The following is an 18616-nucleotide window of genomic DNA, read 5'->3' as shown; positions in this document are numbered from 1 at the left end:
ACCTCAATGCACTTGGAACAGTACCTCTCCAAACTTTAGCCCAAGAAGAAATTATTATAATGCCCAGATTTGACCCATTTTTAGGGCTACGTTTATTTGTACCATTATATGAATATTACTGCAATTGACGACATCATGAACTCTCATGCAAGAACCAAAGCAAGTGTTTCCATTTAAAACATCTTAGTTATTTAATGTTTAAAAAAATCCTGAGCAAGAGACATTTGCTCAATGATCAGATGACAGCCTATACTTGGATTCTACCATCCACACCCCACATCTCCGACTACACTATATACTGCGTATACTTCCAGGTACGTACACACTCTCATATACATACCTACCACGTCTCTCCACTACCACACTGCATGCCAAATATTCAATAAAGGAGGGAAAGAAAAGCCAATGACACAGCAAATATACCTTTCCCAATAAAGATGAGACACGGAACTTTTAGGTGAAGCTAAGCAACTCATGAGAGGAAAATCAGTCTACCAATTATTGCTAAAGAAGTAAAAATCAACTTAATTCTTTCCTTTAGTAATTATTTTCTGTAGGGGTAGGGGAACAGAAAAGTGAGAAGACACAAGGAAAAAGAGGCAAGGGACAAAAGGAAACAGACTCAGAGATGAGAGCAACAGAAAGGGAAAGAGGAGGAGGCAGACTCGTTGGACTGGTAAACACTGAAGCAGACGATGATAAAACAGAGGAGGAGCTCTTGTCATTCCTCAGAGGGTGACCTTACAGGCTGGCGGGAATTGAGTTGGAGGCTGGTGCTGGCCCAAGAACTGCAGATTCCTTACCCCCTCGACAGTGCCCCAGTGCAGAGGCTACCAACAGTGACCCAGACCACAAGAACCAGATGAGCGATGAGGTGCTTTACTATGACCCCCAAAACCACAAACAGGCCAGAAACGTGTTAGTTTCCATAGGTGTCAGAAATCTCGGTTGGTACAAGGCCCAGAAGACTAAGGAGAATGACAAAGAGAGTAAAAATCCAAGCTGTGTGTGCTTCACCTGATAAACTGGACTGCCTGGTTTCTACTGTTGATGACTGGTGAAGTAATAGTGAGGGGGGCACGATGCGATCCTTCGCCTACTTCTAACATTAATATCACATTTAGCATTTGATGGAAAACACAACCGATAACCTAGAAGAGAAAAGAAAATGCAGTTTATGGCATGACAGAAAATCCAAGGACCTTGAAGATAGTGATGCAGACCACAGTAAACCATTTCAAGCTGTCTGAAGAGAAGCCAGGTTGACACAGTTTTTGGCTGAACACTAGGAATGTATTACCAGGTATTCAATAAATACACAATGTACACAGTGTGAAAACACTGATTATAGATAATGATAGGACTATCATCTAGTTTCTCTCCCCACTCTCTTATACTGTAGTCCAGATATTAGGAGAAATAGAGAATTAATTGTCACTTATAAATGGCAAAGAATGCTACTGATAATCCCTTACAGAAAAAGGGGAAGAAGAATACTTCACACTTGTATTTACGTGAAGTTTACAGAGCATCTTTCAATATATCATCTCATGTTACTCAACTAAGTAATTCACTCATCCAGTAAATATTTACTGAAAACCAAATATATGGCAATATTGCATTAAGCACGTTCATATATATTACTAGATTTTACCAAATTTAATCTTAAACCTCACAACTCCATGAGGTAAGCAAGGCTTTTCCATTTTATACATAACATTATTATTATTTCCATTTTATACATAATAAAAGAGACTCCAAAGGCGAGTTGTCCAAAGTCAAGTAATTAAAGGTCTAACATTGTTTAACATCAAGTCAATACTTTCACAATTAAAAAGTACTATGTCTTTAGAGACACTGGGGACCTAAAAAGGATAGATTTTCCTATCCATCTTATCTTTAAAAATGTTAAAAAGGGCTTGGAAATTAACAGCATTACTGTGAATTATATCACATTCATATTTCAAGCACAGAGAAACGATAATGATACAATAAATTATAAAATATGGAATGTTTTCTAAACAACAGGCATTGTGCTCAGCATTTGACAGGCATTCTTTCATTTAACACTGCTGACAAATCCATGAGAAGATTTGCCTTTTATCCTTTTTGTCCAGATGAGAAAGCTGAGGCTTTCGAAAGGCTGAGTCACTCACACAAGGATACATAGCTAGTAACTGGTGGCCAGAATTTGAGCCCAGATGTGCAGAACCCCAAGTACCCCAAACCTTGTTCTTACCCACCATGGTACTGCCCCTGGAAATGAAGTATATCATAGCCACCAAAAGCCACATGACCATGGTTGATCACATTTTTTGGAAAATCTTGCTTTATTAATGACATCTAAGTTTAGTAACACTGTAATGCTTGAGTAACTCTAACTCCAGTGTTTAGAAAAGTGATGCTGTTAAGAAAACTTGAGAGGCAAAATCTACATATGAACGCTAACCAGGAATGAGAACCAGTAATATCTCTGTAGAATTATTGACTAAAATAATACAAACACTAATAGAAATACTGAAGCACACATGACTTGCCAAGGGAAACTTGAAAATTCTATCACTGTCTATTCTTCTTTTTAGAACAATTTGGGGAATATTTCTATAAAATAACACTCTGTTCAGTAGCTTATCTGTTCTTCCTACCTAATTCACACTGGATATGTTTGAAACCTAATAATTTGCTGTGGCCACCTAGTATTTGGTTATAAGTTTGGTTACCAAGAGTGGGCAACAAATACAAATGGTGATGCTTCTTATTACACAAATGATATAAGGTCATGAAAATGACCTAGTAAATTAAAATGGCATTACATCAAATGTTTCTAATGTTTTTCCATTATATGATTTGCACATTTTCTATTCAACTAGTAACTAAATTAGATCTTTGTCTCCTTTACCGTATTTCCTTCTCCATGAATTGGGGAGCACAGCAAATACAATCCATGATAGGCCAGTTCTGGTATGTATTTTGCTTGGTCAAGGTTTCTAAAGAAAAAAGGCAAAAGTTAGTTAATGGATATAAGTTTACTTGGAATAGTCCCTAACCCTATAAGCCCTATTTAAATGAATAAATTCTACCTGTGTGCCAATTAGGATAAAATGGCATTTATACTTCTGCTGGAGCAAAATTTATTATACTATATTTAGATTTTAGCATTAGAAGATTTAATGGCTCACCTGGCTTGTGTAACATGAAATTCATGAAGAACTGGTTCAAAATTAGTTAATGCAACAAAGACCTGGAAAACAGATACCAAGAAAAGGCCTGATTTTCCCTACTCATTAAGTATTAGCCATCATCTATGCTCTTTGAGGTTGCCCCAAGGTTCTTGGAATTTTCACTTACCTCTATACAATTTTGTACACACTGTGGCTTTTCTTTTAGCGAAAACTTGGGCAGAAGCCTTAAAAAATTCTTCAAAAGGTGAAAGATGGCATTTCGAATTTGACAAAGGTCCCGGGCAGAAAAACAAATATTCTCTTCATCTTCCTGTTCTTCCACAATTTCATCCATCTAGATTATGAAGAAATGTATAGGTGACTGTGTAATAATGCCTAACACTTTGTCCCATGGTTTTCAATTTACTCAAACCAGGTCCAGCGACACTCCAGGTGGTTGCTCAGGTGCTGAGGTGACATGACTCTGACCAGGTCCTGTGACTGCTCCAGGTCTCCTCAGCCACAAGGGTAAATTACTGGACTAAATGACTGTTACAACAGTTTCTAGCTCTATATTTTTGTGTCAATGAGAATTCTTGTGTTTCTTAGTTTTCACATTAAGAATTAAGAACCTCTACCATCCTACCTCATCACATAAGAATTTGGAATTAATGTTATTCCATTATGCTCTTATGGACGTGAGTTTTCAGGATATGTCAACCACCCACTCTCATGACAACATGATAATGTGGCAAATACACCTGTTAGCATGTTGTCAACCACACCTGGGAACCAGGCTGGGGAGAGGTGACGGGGAGGTTGGAAAGATGACAACGCAGTACTTTCAGTAGTATATGGAGCCCAAGAGGCAACTGAAAGTCAGATTGGATAGCTGATGAGACTTTAGGACCTTTTTGTTACAATCATGATGCCTAAAACCATATTTTAATACAAAGTTAATTCTTAAGTCAAAATCATATGTTGGTACAGATGTTTTATTATTCCACTTACTTCCTACCTCAATATCCTCTTTCCTGGGTGGTTTTCCTCTTTTTCTATTCCCTCTCGGATTAGCCTGAGAGTTCTTAGGCTGTTCTTTCTTTCTTTTCCGATTAAAGTTAGGTTCCTGAGGCCAGCTCTTCTTTAGAATCTGTACACATTTGTCAAACATCACTGGGTGGAATATTTGATTGGCTACACTGCCTATTCATAAAGAATAAAGAGTAAGCAGGTTAGATTTGATTGTCTTGAAATATGTCTCTAACAAGAGATGAAAAATTAAAAAGCAAAAACAGGCATTTTGTTAACTTTGAATAACAATGATCCTTTAGCAAAAAAGTACCATTCAACTTCAGCCTTAGGAGATGAACAACAGTGCTGATCAGAAATAAATAACATTTCCGTATCTGGCCATGAGGGAGTAACTGGTCTTACACTTGTCCTCCTGTCCTAAACAACTATAAAACTGGACAAAAATTTATAAAATAACCATTTTAAGACATGGAACAACAGCCAGCATAGAAAAGCAATCCCTGAAAAAAGGGAAACAAATGAGGTAAACTCTAAAATTGCCCCAGTTTTGTGTTTTGAGGCAATTCCTGGGCAACAGCAGAAAAATGGTGAACCCAAGCACATGATGATGGTCTTACTAAGATGAGGATACAGAAATCAGGTCAGGAAGGCAGAGGTGGCTGGAATTTATGGAGCAGAGTACTAGAGAGAGGAAGCTACACAGAAAAAGAGCTCCAGAATCTGCAGAGGGCTAAACAACAGCTGTGCACGCATGGGGTAAAACTCCAAGAAGGAGGGCGAGGAACACTTTCCAAGGATCTAGAAGATGAATAATTGTCAGAGCTCACACAGGGCTGAGACAAATTTGAGTTTGGTCAGCAAGCATGGAGAGACCTTTTAAACACCCGGAACATTCAGTCGAGACCTCAGACAGAAACACGCCTTCACAGCAGGCTAAACTAGCTCTGTAAAAGCTACTTGACACCTGCCCTAACAAAGCTTTAAAACAAGCCTAAGGGGTCAAGTTAACCTACCAGTAGCTGCCTATCAAAACGTACTGGAACACTATTTAAAGAAAAAGAACAAAATCAAGTCACTCGACATAAAAATGTCCAGCACCCAGTAAAAAAGTACTGGGCATGCTAAGAAGCAGGGAAACATGCTCCAAGATGAGAAGAACAACCAGTCAATAGAAAAAGTCCAAGAAATGATGGATAATGGAACTAGCAGACAAGACCCTTAAAGCAGGTATTACAAATAAGCTCAAGAATTAAAACAATAGCAACAAAGACAGAGATGAAAAATATTTTTAAAGAATCAAATGGAACTTCTTGATCTGAAAAAGAAAAATTCACTGGATGAGCTTAATTAACAGTGGATTAGACATTACAGAAACAAAGGTAAATGAACTCGAGGAAATAGCAGAAGCACAGAAACAAAAAAATTAATAAAGACTCAGTGACCTGTGAGAAAATATCAAGTAGTCTAACATATGAGTAACTGGAGTCACAGAAAAAGGAGGGAAGGAAATATTTAAAGAAATACTGACTGAAAAATCTCCAAAGTTGTTAAAAACTATACATCCACAGACCCAAGAAGCTCAATAAACCAAACCATGATAAACACAAAGAAAATCACACCAAAGATAGACAATTTAATGAAACTGCTGAAACAAAGTAATAAAGAACATCTTCAAAGTTGCCAGGAAAAAAAAAAGACACAAAACATATAGAGGAACAACAATAAGAATCATGCAGACTTCTCATGAGAAATGATGTAAGCCAGAAGACAATGAAATAACACCTTAAGAGCATTGAAAGAAAAAAATCTGCCAACCTAGAATTCTTTATTCAGCAAAAACATGAAGACATTTTCATACAATCAAAATCCAAGAGAGTTGATGGGCAATAGACCTGTACCACAAGAAAAGTCAAAGAAAGTTCTTTAGGCTGAAAGGAGCATTATATGAGATGAAATATTATAAATATAAAAGACATTCTTTTTGTTTTTCAAAAAATTCTTTAGAAGATAATTCAAAGAAAAATGTTAAGAATGAATTGTATGGTTTATGACATGTAGAAATAAAATGTATAACTACAATAACACAAAGCGGAGGGGAAAAAGGAAAGCATATTGTTTTAAGGCTCTTATCCTATCTATAAATTAGTAGAATATTATCTGAAGATAGACTGTTGAAAGCCTATCTGGGTATACTTGTTGTATACCCAAAGCAAGCACTTAAAACACACACACACACACACGTGAAGAAGTATAGTTAATAAGCCAAAAAAGGCGCTAACACAGGATACTAAAAAAACGCTCAATCCAAAAAAAGGGAGGAAGAGGGAAAAATGGTACAAAAAAACAGATGGGACAAACAGAAAATAAATAGCCAGATGGCAGGAACCCAATCATATTGGTAATTATATTAAGTGTAATTATCTAAACTATCTAAACATTCTAATAAAAGGGCAAAGAAGACCGAATGAAAAGCATGATCCAATGACAGGAAGTCTACAACACACCCTTTACATATAAACACACAGAGAAGTTAAAAATAAAAGCATGGGAAAGGATATGCCAACCAAGGACAAATCATAAGATTACTAGAATGACTATCTTAATATTAAAGCAGATTTCAGGACCAGGAACACAATCACAACAACACAGAGGGACATAATGTAATACCAAAAGGGTCACTTAATCAGGAAGACATGCAATCATAAGTATGTTTGTATCTAGCAGACTTTCAAAATACCTCAAGTTAAGATGGATAGAACTGAAAGGAGAAGTAGATAAACTGACAATTATACTTGGGAGATTTCAACACTCCCCTCTCAGTAACTGACAGAACAAATAAACAGAATATCACATAAGAGACTTGAACAACCCCAGCAACCACCTTGACCTAACTGATATTTATGGAATGCTAGATCCATCAAAGGCGGAATACACAGTTTGTTAAAGTGCAAATAGAAGATTTACCAAGTCAGACCCTAAGCTGGGCCATTTAAACAAAAACAAAAACTCAGTAATTTAAAAGTATAATAAACATACAAAGTATGTGCTCCGATCTCAGCATAATTAAAATAGAAATCAATTACAATAAGATTTCAGGAAAGTCCTCAAATATTTGGAAATTAAATACACTCTTAAATAACTCAGAGGTATAAGAAGAAATCACAAGAAAAATTAGAAAATTGCTTTGGCCTGAATGATAATGAAAACAAATCATCAAAATTTATGGAATGCAGATAAAGCAGTCCATAGAGGGAAATTGGTAACATTATTTATATTAGAAACAAATAAAAGTATGTGAGAACAAAGATCTAAGCATCTACCTTAAGAAATCAGAATGAGAACAAATTAAACCAAAGTAAGAAGGAAGGCAATAACAGAGATAAGACCGAATCACTGAAATGAGAAATGGACAAAGTATAATCAGTAACATCAAAATAGGCTCTTTGAAATGATCAACACAGTTAATAAACCTCTATCTAGACTGATGAAGAAGAAATATATATAAATTATCAATATCAGGCATGAAAGAGTCTACAAATCACTACAGATTCTACAAAGAACTTCTTTCAAAGAAAACTCCAAGCCCAGATGGCTTCACTAGTGAATTCTACCAAAAATTTAAGGAAGAAAAACAGCCAGTTCTTCACAAACTTCCAAAATATAGAAGAGGTGAAACTATTACCCAACTCATTCTATGAGACTGGTATCCCCCTGAAACCCAAACCAGACAAAGACTTCTCAAAAAAATAATATCCCTTACGAATATAGACTCTAAAATCTTCAATAAAATATTAACTCTGGCAACATATAAAAAGGATTATACACTATCACCAGGGTCATGCAAAACTGTTTAACATATGAAAATCAATGTCATATACTGTATTATTAGAAAATAGAACAAAACCCACCTGATCACCTCATAGATGCAGAAAAGCAAATCAAAAAATCCAGTAACCCTTCATAACAAAACATTCTACAAACTAGGTATAATAACTTGATAAAGGCCATCCTCAAAACACTCACAGTGAACATCACACTTAAGGGTGAAAGACGGACAGCTTTGCTCCTGAGATCAGGAACAAGACAAGATGCCACCTCCCCACTTCTAGTCAGCACTGTACTAGAGGTCCTAAACAGGGCAATTAGGCAAGAAAAAGAAATAAAAGGCACGCAGACTGGAAAGGAAGAAGTAAAATTATGTCTATTCACAGATGACATGATCTTATATACAGAAAATCCTACTAGAACCAATAAATGAGTTCAGCAAGGCTGCAGGGTACAAGATCAATATTCAAAAATCAATTGTAGTTCTATACACTCCCAGTAAACAATCCAAAAATGAAATAAAGAAAACAACAGCTACCTGCAATAGCATAGAAAAGAATAAAACACTTAGAATAAATTTAACCAAGGAAGTGTAACAGTTGCACACTGAAAACTACAAAATAGCATTGAAACAAATTAAAGAAGACCTAAGTAAATGGAAAGACAACCTGTGTTCATGGATTGGAAGACAATGTTGTTAAGATGGCAGTACTCCCCAAATTGATCTACAGATTCAATGTAATCCCTGTCAAAATCCCAGCAGCCTTTTTTTTTTGCAGAAATTGACATGCAAATCCTAAAATTCATATGGAAACACAAAGGACCCACAATAACCAAAACAATCTTGAAAAAGAACATACTATGACTGAATATTAAGTATCAACAGCATCCCAACCATAACCCAGAAACATTTCAGAACTGAAGGATATCAGTAGGGAGATATGACTTGCTTGAAAGCTGCAAGTGGCCATACAGTTAATAACAGCCACCTCTTCCCTCAAGTGGCCATACGTTAATAACAGCCACTTCTTCCCCCTGGCCTGAATCTCAACCTTAATCAGAGGAATCGCATTGAGCAAGTAAAGAGAAGAGTAAAACTGCGTTTCTAAAACCACCACTTTTCTGTGAGAGATCCCAGTTATAACTAAAATACTGCTTAGCAACTAAGTTCTTTAGGAACTTATTTCAAAAGTCATTATGGGGGGGCCGGCCCTGTGGCTTAGCGGTTAAGTGCGCGCGCTCTGCTACTGGCAGCCTGGGTTCAGATCCCGGGCGTGCACCGACGCACCGCTTGTCCAGCCATGCTGAGGCGGCGTCCCACATACAGCAACTAGAGGGATGTGCAACCATGATGTACAACTGTCTACTGGGGCTTTGGGGAGAAAAGGGGAAGAAAAAGGAGGAGGATTAGCAATAGATGTTAGCTCAGGGCCGGTCTTCCTCAGCAAAAAGAGGAGGACTGGCATGGATGTTAGCTCAGGGCTGATCTTCCTCACAAAAAAAAAAAAATGTTATTATGGGAGCATTAACAATAATACAAATCAATGTTCAAGGCTTTATCTATCTTTCTACCAATTCCCAAATCATATGGAATAAATCCTACCATTTATCACAAACGCATTTATATAGACAATGACAAGCAGCAAAGCTGACTAATCCTGTGAACTTTGGGTTCTCCAGCTGTGTCTCCCTCCATGTTCCATCCTATCTTGCCTTGGGTTTAAGGGAGGGAGGAGAAGGGACTCCTTCACTGCTCAGAGGAGGAACAGCCACCTAAGTGCTCTGACAACAAAGTGGAATAGTGCTCATAAATGGACTCCTTTCCTCCACCAAGTATCACTAGCTATTCGAATGCTTTCTTTATTAGAATGGTTTTACCCACTTTTCCACACCCACACAGCAGACAGATAACACAATGACTCCCCATAGCAGTTCTCACTCTGGACAGGGAGTCAGGAGAAGAGTGAGCAATATCAGAATTTTATGCTAGGTGGGGGTGAGGGAGAGCTCCTGTAGCTTGGAAGCATTCCCCCTCCAGCCTTACCCCTCCCAGATTATTTGCATTAGGTTAGACACAGCATAATATCAGAAAACAAACAGATTTAAAGAAACATGGGAAAGACATTTCTTCAACACCTACAACATGCCACAAGCTTCATGAAATTACCCTCATTTCATCCTCAGAACAACTTGAGGAGATGGGCTACCACTGCCCCCATTTTATAAGTGAGGAAACAAAGTATAAGAGTTCAAAACAGAGAAAAACTACAAACGACAAAAGACCTGTCCGATCATATCAAATATACATACCTGGTACTTCCAGCAGCAGAAAATAAAGCCCAGCGGCATGAAGGCCATATTCTCGATGCTGCACACTGACGGTTTTCTTATGGACTGTTTGAACAAAGTGATAGAACAATGCCACCAGTGCACTGTGAGAAATATTGTTCTCAACGAAGAAGGTCCAAATGCTCTGGGGGGAGGGGGTAAGTCGTAAAAGCCATTAATTAGAAAAATGAAAAATCTCCTATTCTTTGATTTTTGTAAGTACTTAGTGCCTTACAAAAACAAGAAATAGATCAGCTTGGCTCCTAATTATAAACGTTTGCCATCGTCAAAGGGACTGAGACAAAAAATTAAATATTATTCACAATTACAAATATAAATAAGTATACAAGAAATTTAAATAAACTTTCAAAAAAAGTTATTGGGTAAGTTTGAAGCATATATATTTCTGAAATTATTAGAGCTAAAAACTACACTAAGACTTTTGGGACACGCTATATTGTGATTACTCAGACGAATTATCTTGCCATCTATGTTAAATGTACCCAGATTCATTTATCACTCTAATTACTAAGTGAGGAAATCTGAGCAATTTATTTAAATTTAAACGTTCTATGGGCAATGGGAGCAGGAAAGGAAATACCTGCAAGTCTCTCCCTCAATAGATTTCAGAAGTAGCCTAGACAAGAAAGGAAATAAACCCTAGAATATAAACCACAATTTTACTAATTTTATCACTGTTCCATACTTTCTCCCATTAAACACATGAAGAGGAAATAGATTATTTCTATAAACAAACACAGCAGGAACTAAATATGGTTTACCTTGGAGTACCTTCAAAAACAGGCCCACACAATTTCAAGACATCAGACCTTGTACTTTCTGCTTCCCTGAAGACAGGGAAAGTGAGAGGTAATGCCTTGGCTTAGCCACACTCAGCACGTGTCACCTTACTGAAAGGATCACTTAAAATCCTTTCAGCATTCTCCTTTTCTTTACCAAGAAACTTCTGGAAGAAACCATCTCCTACCTTGACAGCAGTTACATGCTCATTCCTAGTGCCACTTCGACTCCACTCCACTCACCTGTAACTGTGGCCCTGGAGGTCACCAAGGGCAATTCAACCACCTCTGCTCCAACTGCCTGTCTCAGGACTCCGCCTGCCCATCTCCTCTGCCTCATGTGACACCTGGGCCACTTCCTAGCCTCTGGTCAGTGCTCCCCACACTGCAGCTGCTCCTCCTCAGGTCGCCTTCAGCCAGCTTTCTCAGCTCTGTCCTGTGGTCTTCGCTCCTCCCTGATCTCATCGCTGCACTCCAGCCACCGCCTGGACTTGGAGGGCTCTCCTGTCTATGTTGCTGAATCCGAACTTCTCTCCTGGACTTCCGATCCCCATTTCTAAGTGCCGATTACAGCTCCCTGAGGATCTTCTGACAGTATCTTCATAAGCCTAAAACTGAACTCATAATTTTCCACTTGACCTTGCTCTTTCTCCTTATTCCCCACCTCGGTTCACAATATCCTCATCCCCTAGCTTTGAAATCCGGGTGATCTTCGACACTTTCCTCTCTCACCTCCTATTCAACAGCGGTCAATATAGCACTTTACACCATATCTTACAGATTTGATAAAGGCTCGCTAAGTTCACAAAGCCCTATTAATTCTACCTCAAAAAATGTCCCTGGTTTTTAGTCCTCCTTCCCAATTCCCACAACCATAACTCCAGACCACGCCACAACTCATAAAACCTAGATGAGCAAAATAATTTCCCAAGGGATCTCCTGTGTATAATTTCTTCCTACTTCAGTCCATCTATGGTCAAGAACATTTGTCCTAAAACAGATCTATTCATGTTACTTAGTCTCTTGCTCACCAGAACCTCTTCCTCCTAGAGCTAGTGGTTAGGACAAAAGAACCCCATTAAAGCTACCCATGCTCTATTCTCAGTCTGGCTGTCCTGTATTCTACCACACATTCTTAAAATCCTGTATGCCACCTGCACTACACTACTCACAACTCTCTCTAACATTCTCTGTGTAGTCCCATGGTGCTGTTCCTTCCCAAGGAATGCCCTAGGACCTTAATTTCTGCTAGTCAACATTCTATCCATTTGTGAAGACTTGTCTCCAGCTACTTTCTTTCTGGAACCTTCCCAATCTTACCATGCTCCCTTTTTCACACCCCTATTAGATGGTATCTAACTTCCCTTAGAGCAGTTTGTTCTGTCTTATGATTCTTCTAGTTTTCTCTTTGTTTATCATATGTGGTTTTAATTTGATTATTTGTTTAGTGGTTACCTTGAGGTTTGGGCGGAAAATCTTCTGTATGAGATAGTCCATTATCTGATAGCCTCCTATTTCCTTATACTAAGTCAATTCAGTCACTTTCCTCTTCCCCTTCTAAGTTGCTCTTGTTATACCTTATTCTATCTTGTGTTGTGGCTGTGTGTTTACAGTGATGAGGTTAAATTTATTTTTGGTGAATTTCTTCCTTTGATCTTTGAGTTTAGTATTTAAGTGGTTGCTAACCTATTCCGGTAAAGATCTACTATTTCTCTGATTTTGTTTACCTACTTTTCTCCTTACTCCAAGCTTTGTGTTCCCTTTCTCTTCTTGTTTTAAGGCCTGAGGGCCTTCTTGAGTATTTCTTGTAGTGGCGGTCTCGTGGCCATGAACTCCCTTAGCTTTTGTTTATCTGGGAGAGTTACTATTTCTCCATCATATTTGAAGGATATTTTTGCTGGATAGAGTATTCTTGGCTGAAAGTTTTTGTCTTTTAGTATTTTGAATATATCATTCCAGTCTCTTCTAGCCTGAAAAGTTTCTGCTGAGAAATCCGCTGAGAGCCTGATGGGAGTTCCTTTGTACGTTATTTTTTGTTTTTGTCTAGCTGCCCTTAATATTGTTTCTTTGTCGTTGACCCTGGCTAGCCTTACCACTAGGTGTCGTGGTGAAGGCCTTTGTCTGTTAATATATATAGGCGTCCTGTTGGCTTCGCTTACTGGTATTTCCTGCTCCTTCCCCAGATTTGGGAAATTTTCAGCTATTATTTCCTTGAATAGGCTCTCTGTTCCTCTTTCCCTCTCCTCTCCCTCAGGAATACCTATAATTCTTATGTTCCATTTTCTAATAGAGTCCGATATTTCTCGGAGTCTTTCTTCATTTCTTTTTAGTCTTAGTTCTCTCTCTTCTTCCATCTGGAGTATATCTGTATTCCTATCCTCTAAAGTACTAATTCTTTCCTCCATATTGTCAGCTCTGTTCTTTAAAGATTCCAGATTCTCCTTTATCTCCTCCATTGTGTTCTTCATCTCCATCAGCACTGATAGGTTTTTCTTTATGATTTCAATCTCTTTTGTGAAGAAACTCCTAATCTCATTGAATTGTTTGTCTGTGTTGTCTCGTATTTCGTTGAGTGTTTTTATGATAGCTATTTTGAAATCTCTGTCATTTAGTTTATGGATTTCTGTGTCTTCGGGGTTGATTTCTGGGTGCTTGTCATTTTGTTTCTGGTCTGGTGATTTCATATATTTTTGCATTGTGGTTCCTGTGTTGGTTTTGATTTTCCTCATCCTGGAAGTCTCTGGTTGCAATTTCCACCTGCCGCCACTGTCTGGTGGTAAAGGGCTGTGTAGTCTAAGCCCCCTGCGCTCTGCCCCAGTTTTTCTGCTGCGATCCGCAGTTTTGTTTTGTTTTGTTTTGTTTTTTTTCCCCACTGCGATCCACGGGTCCAGTCCAGTTTATTCAGGTCTGCCTCGGACCGCTAGATCTGGTCGAGCTGCAGACTCCGGGTTGCGGGGAGGGGGGAGCTCTCTCTTTTGCCCTTTGGGTCCCTGACGTGGGAGGCTTCTCGTTTGCCCCTCTTTATCCGCTCTCTGGGTTGCTCAGATGTTGATGGTAGCCCTGTGGCTCCTCTGAGCCCTCTGTGCGGGAGTTTCCCACTGGCTGAGAGAGCCCAAAGAGCTACAGTTTCCCGCCGAGGGCCGCCCCTCCCCCCTCTCTGGGAGCCGCGCGGACCGGATCGCTGATCTGATGGGGAGGGAGCGGAGTTCTCCTTACCTCTCCCCACTTCCTCCGGGGGCCCAGCACGTTCCGCTCTCAGATGTGCGGCAGTGTGGATCCCTCCGCTCTAGCTTTTCACTGTCTGGGATTCCGTTGTTGGTCTGTGGCTGTTACTTTTGTTGTATCTTGTGGGGGAAGAATTCACAGGAAAGCTCACTCCGCCATGATGCTGACGTCACCTCTTCCAGATTCCTCCCTTAGAGCAGTTTGGATGGCAAATATTTCCAGCTCTCCCTCCAGACTCATGGTGGCACCCTGCAGTTGGATGTGGTCACTGGGCTTGCTTTGGCCAGTGAAATGTGAGTGGGAGCTCTAAGAGCCAGTGCTTAATTCTCCACCCTCCCTCACTGGGAACGTCCTTGATGTAGGGAGAGGCTCTGTATCTTAATCATCACTTCATCTTCTAAGGTACTTAATGCAGTACTTGGCATTATGCATAATGAATGTTTAACTAGGTGATTTAATTTTTGATCAGCTATGTGAAACTTGTAACTGAAATATTTTTGTTAATTTAAATTTTTCAGAGATGTTAATATCTAAGCATTTTTTATTCTGCTTTCTAGCCCTTAAGTTTTTTTTTTTTTTGTGAGGAAGATTGGCCCTGAGCTAACATCTGCCAATCCTTCTCTTTTTGCTGAGGAAGACTGGTCGTGGGCTAACATCCATGCCCATCTTCCTCCACTTTATATGGGATGCCACCACAGCATGGCCTGACAAGTGGTGCATTGGTGTGTGCCTGGGATCCGAACCGGTGAACCCTGGGCTGCTGCAGCGGAGCACGTGCACTTAACCGCTTGCACCACTGGGCTGGCCCATAGCCTTTCAGTTTTTTGAACAGCAGTTAATAGTTAATGATCTAAATATTAATAAATATACTAGGTAGGACGCAATATTCAAAGGAACTCTGTTCTATTTGTACTTTAACTAATCACTTCTCAGTTTAATACTCAGATTTTCTTAAAGTTAAGGCATGCCTGAATTGTTATTGCATTGTCCTTGGCCTTCTTTCATTATTTGGTTCATCTGGTTTTCTTCCTTGTTTTGGCTTTTATTCTTTTTCCTTACTACGCTATTATAAAAAGTGGTCATGAGGTGAAAAAAATCACAGATTAATACCCTGAAACTTTTGGAGGAAAGCTATTAGGATATTCCAACAAATGAACCACATTCTTTATGCTCCTCTTATCGTACTCCTTATGAACTGCACACTCATATGTGGAATATTAAAAAAACAAAACAAATGAACAAACAAAACAAAAGCAAACTCATAGATACAGAGAACAGACTGGTGGATACAGGGGAGGGACTGTGGGGAGGGTGAAATGAGTGAAGGGGTCAATGATATGGTGATGGATGGAAACTAGACTTTTGGTGGTGATCATGTTGTAGTGTACACAGACATTGAAGTGTAAAGTTGTGTACCTGAAACTTCCACAATGTTAAAAACTAATGTTATCTCAATAAGAAAATAAAAAGCCTAAGCTTTAGATTATAATAATGACTTTCATCTACTTCTAACACCTAGAGGATGGCAAGCTTGGTTTTTTTCTTTTTTTTACCTCTGTAGATCCATGTTCTTCAGTAGCAAAGGGGGAAAGACTTTCATAGAGTTTTGTGAATGCATTCAATCCAGTCTCTATGATCTCTGCTTCTATGCTGGGATCCAAAGGTTCAGTCTCTGTGAAGTCCAGTTCCCACACTGTATCCACCCATTCTAGTGGGAAAATGCAATTAAATCAATAATTTTCTAGAACAAGTAAAACACCAATAATATTTAGAATCTAGGTACACCGAAGAAGACAAAAGTTTATTAGTCACAACTCACATTTAACTGTACAATACAGGTGTAGCATAATTAAAGGAAAGCAGAAAAGATTAAGAAAATCTTTTTTTTAAAATCATAATTGACAGCTGGCTATTAGCATGGTCATCTTCTAAAAATATCAAGAAGGAAAACACCTTTTAGATATAACAGTTTTGGGGAATGATACTTCAAAACACTTAATGATCAGGCTTTCCCATACATTCAATCTGGAGAGGAAAGAGGTTAATAAAAGACTGCCTCAGATGGCCCTTTGTGACAATCTTTTAACTAAGTTAATAAACCCAAATAAAGTGTATAGCACAAAGGAACATCTGAGGCAACTGACTGTTTAACATCCTTTAATTATTCATTCACTCTTTTCTAATCATTCTCCTAACAAATACAATCATCTACCTAAAAATGTTCTTGCATCTTTTCCTGCCTTTTTTGTCTCATACATTCTCCCATTTATTTTATATGCATATTTTTAAATGCACACCAGTATTTCTGATCTCATTTCTGGATCACAACTACCAAGCCTCAAAGAAAAAGGAAAACTTCTGGTGTCAGGAAATCAATAAATTCAATAAATGGTAGCTACTATTATCTTTACAATGGATGACTGTTAAAACAGTACAGTAGGCCCTGGGTATCTGCATCCTCAGATTAAACCAACAAGGGATGGAAAGGCCTACCATGTTTGTGTCTGTACTGAACACGTACAGAATTTTTCTTGTCATTGTTCCCTAAGTAATACAATATAACAACTACTTACATTGTATTAGGTATTATAAGTAATCTAGAGATGATTTAAAGTACACAGGAGAATGTGTGTAGGTTATGTGCAAATACTATGCCATTTTGTATAAGGGACTTGAGCGTCCGCAGATTTTGTCATCCAAGGTTGGTCCTGGAACCAATTCCCTGAGGATACTGATGGACAACTGTAATAGATATGTAAAACACTAGAGAGAATAATTGAAAATATTATGGGGGAGGGGCAGGGACAGAGGTGGGAAGAATGACAGAAGTGGGAAGGATGATTCTTCTTCAATTGGCCTAAACGTGGGAGTTTACCAGGGAACGAAATGCAGACAACTGCATCCTAGACAGGGAGAACTGCATAACAAAGCACAAAGGGAAAAAAAGTATAACTTGTTTAGAAATGAACAAAATAGGTACAGCACTGAGTTTGAGTGCAAGGGGTGAGAGTCATTATTAGTATTTATTCAGCAGTTACTATGTGCCAGGTACTAAGTTGAGCTTCGCAAAACCCTTGTGAGGTAGATATTATAATCCTCATTTGACATACAAGGAAACTAAGGCTTAGCAAGGTGAAGCAATCTGTCCAGTGATATATGGATATGCTAAGCAGCAGAGCCAAGAGACCAATCCCAGTAGCTCTGACTCCAAAGGTTAAGCTCTTGGAAAAGAAGACTGCTGTGAATGATGCAGGCTCTTAAATGGCATGCCAAAGATTTGTCATTTATTTAGGAAACGAAGGGGAAACATTAAAGGTGTAAAGACCTGACAGGGTTACATTTGTGTTTTCAAACGTGATCGAGGTAGAGGTGTGGGTGATGGGCTAGAAGAGCTAGCATCAGAAAGCAGCTGGCATACCCCCCCAACTGCCTAGGTTGGCTACAACGAGGGCTTGAGCCTGGACAGCAGCCTCAGGAAACGGGGCAGAGAGGACCTGAGAGAGGGGAAGGGATAACCTCTCTGAGGGGAGAACAACCGGTGGTGGTGAGCAGGGAAGATGCAGGAGGAATGCCATGACTCAGGCTTGTGGACTGGCTGGTGCCATTCGCTGGCTTTGGGAACCCTAATTTCATTCACGTGACGTTTGAGGTGCCTGTGAGACATCCCGCTGAACCAATGAACACGAAGTTCAAGAAATAAGTCTGGCTGAAGAATAGACTAGCTATTTAAAACCACAGGAGTAGACGAGGTTGTCCGTGCAGACTGGCAGAACAAGGGGAAGGCCGAGAAAACAGGTGCAGAAGAACTAAAGAGATCGGACCACACGGCTCTTTTCCTAACGTCCCTTTACTGGCTGGGCCCCTCTTCGAGAGACGGCTCGCCAACGTCCGGGGGTGCACAGGCCTGGAGACCCCTTCCTTGCTGAGGGCTTGAGAGCCGAGCGCCCCACCCCCACCCGACGCCAGGCCCGGGGTGAGGGCATCGCAGGCCCAAAGCACCATGGCCCTTGCCTCCACGAGTCTCGCAGCCTCATCTCCTCACCTGGGCTGAGATCCAGCGGGCACCACGGCTGCAGTCCGCTCCCGAGAGCCGGCAGCGCCACCATGACCGCAGAGCACCGCTCCCCTCCGCTGTGGTCAACTTTCAAAGCTCGCTCCCGCGCGCGCCCCGCGACGTTCCTGCGGACCAATCACGACATGCGGAATTTCCTACCGACCAATCATCGCGCCCAGCCTTTACGAGCT

At 39.7% G+C, this 18616-nt stretch overlaps 1 protein-coding gene across 3 annotated transcripts in view; it reads right to left on the bottom strand.

Moving 5' to 3' along the window:
- The window catches only part of NCAPD3 (non-SMC condensin II complex subunit D3), a 67595-nt gene extending 49060 nt beyond the window's left edge, over positions 1-18535 (bottom strand). The window contains exons 1-8 of one of the 3 annotated variants that reach the window (XM_058544769.1): positions 18414-18535; positions 15925-16079; positions 10329-10491; positions 4180-4364; positions 3349-3516; positions 3180-3241; positions 2900-2987; positions 1018-1151 (exon numbers count right to left, since the gene is read on the bottom strand). In XM_058544769.1, the coding sequence (XP_058400752.1) occupies positions 1018-1151; positions 2900-2987; positions 3180-3241; positions 3349-3516; positions 4180-4364; positions 10329-10491; positions 15925-16079; positions 18414-18477 (1019 nt within the window). In that variant the 5' untranslated portion in view covers positions 18478-18535. Of the gene's footprint in view, positions 1-1017; positions 1152-2899; positions 2988-3179; positions 3242-3348; positions 3517-4179; positions 4365-10328; positions 10492-15924; positions 16080-18413 lie in introns of those variants that run through there. The other 2 variants (XM_058544768.1, XM_058544771.1) reach the window with 2 other exon arrangements.
- Between the last annotated feature and the right edge of the window lie 81 nt (positions 18536-18616).

Source organism: Diceros bicornis, chromosome 7 (assembly GCF_020826845.1).
Source record: "Diceros bicornis minor isolate mBicDic1 chromosome 7, mDicBic1.mat.cur, whole genome shotgun sequence".
NCBI lineage: Eukaryota > Metazoa > Chordata > Mammalia > Perissodactyla > Rhinocerotidae > Diceros > Diceros bicornis.
This window is presented reverse-complemented; position numbering and strand designations above follow the sequence as displayed.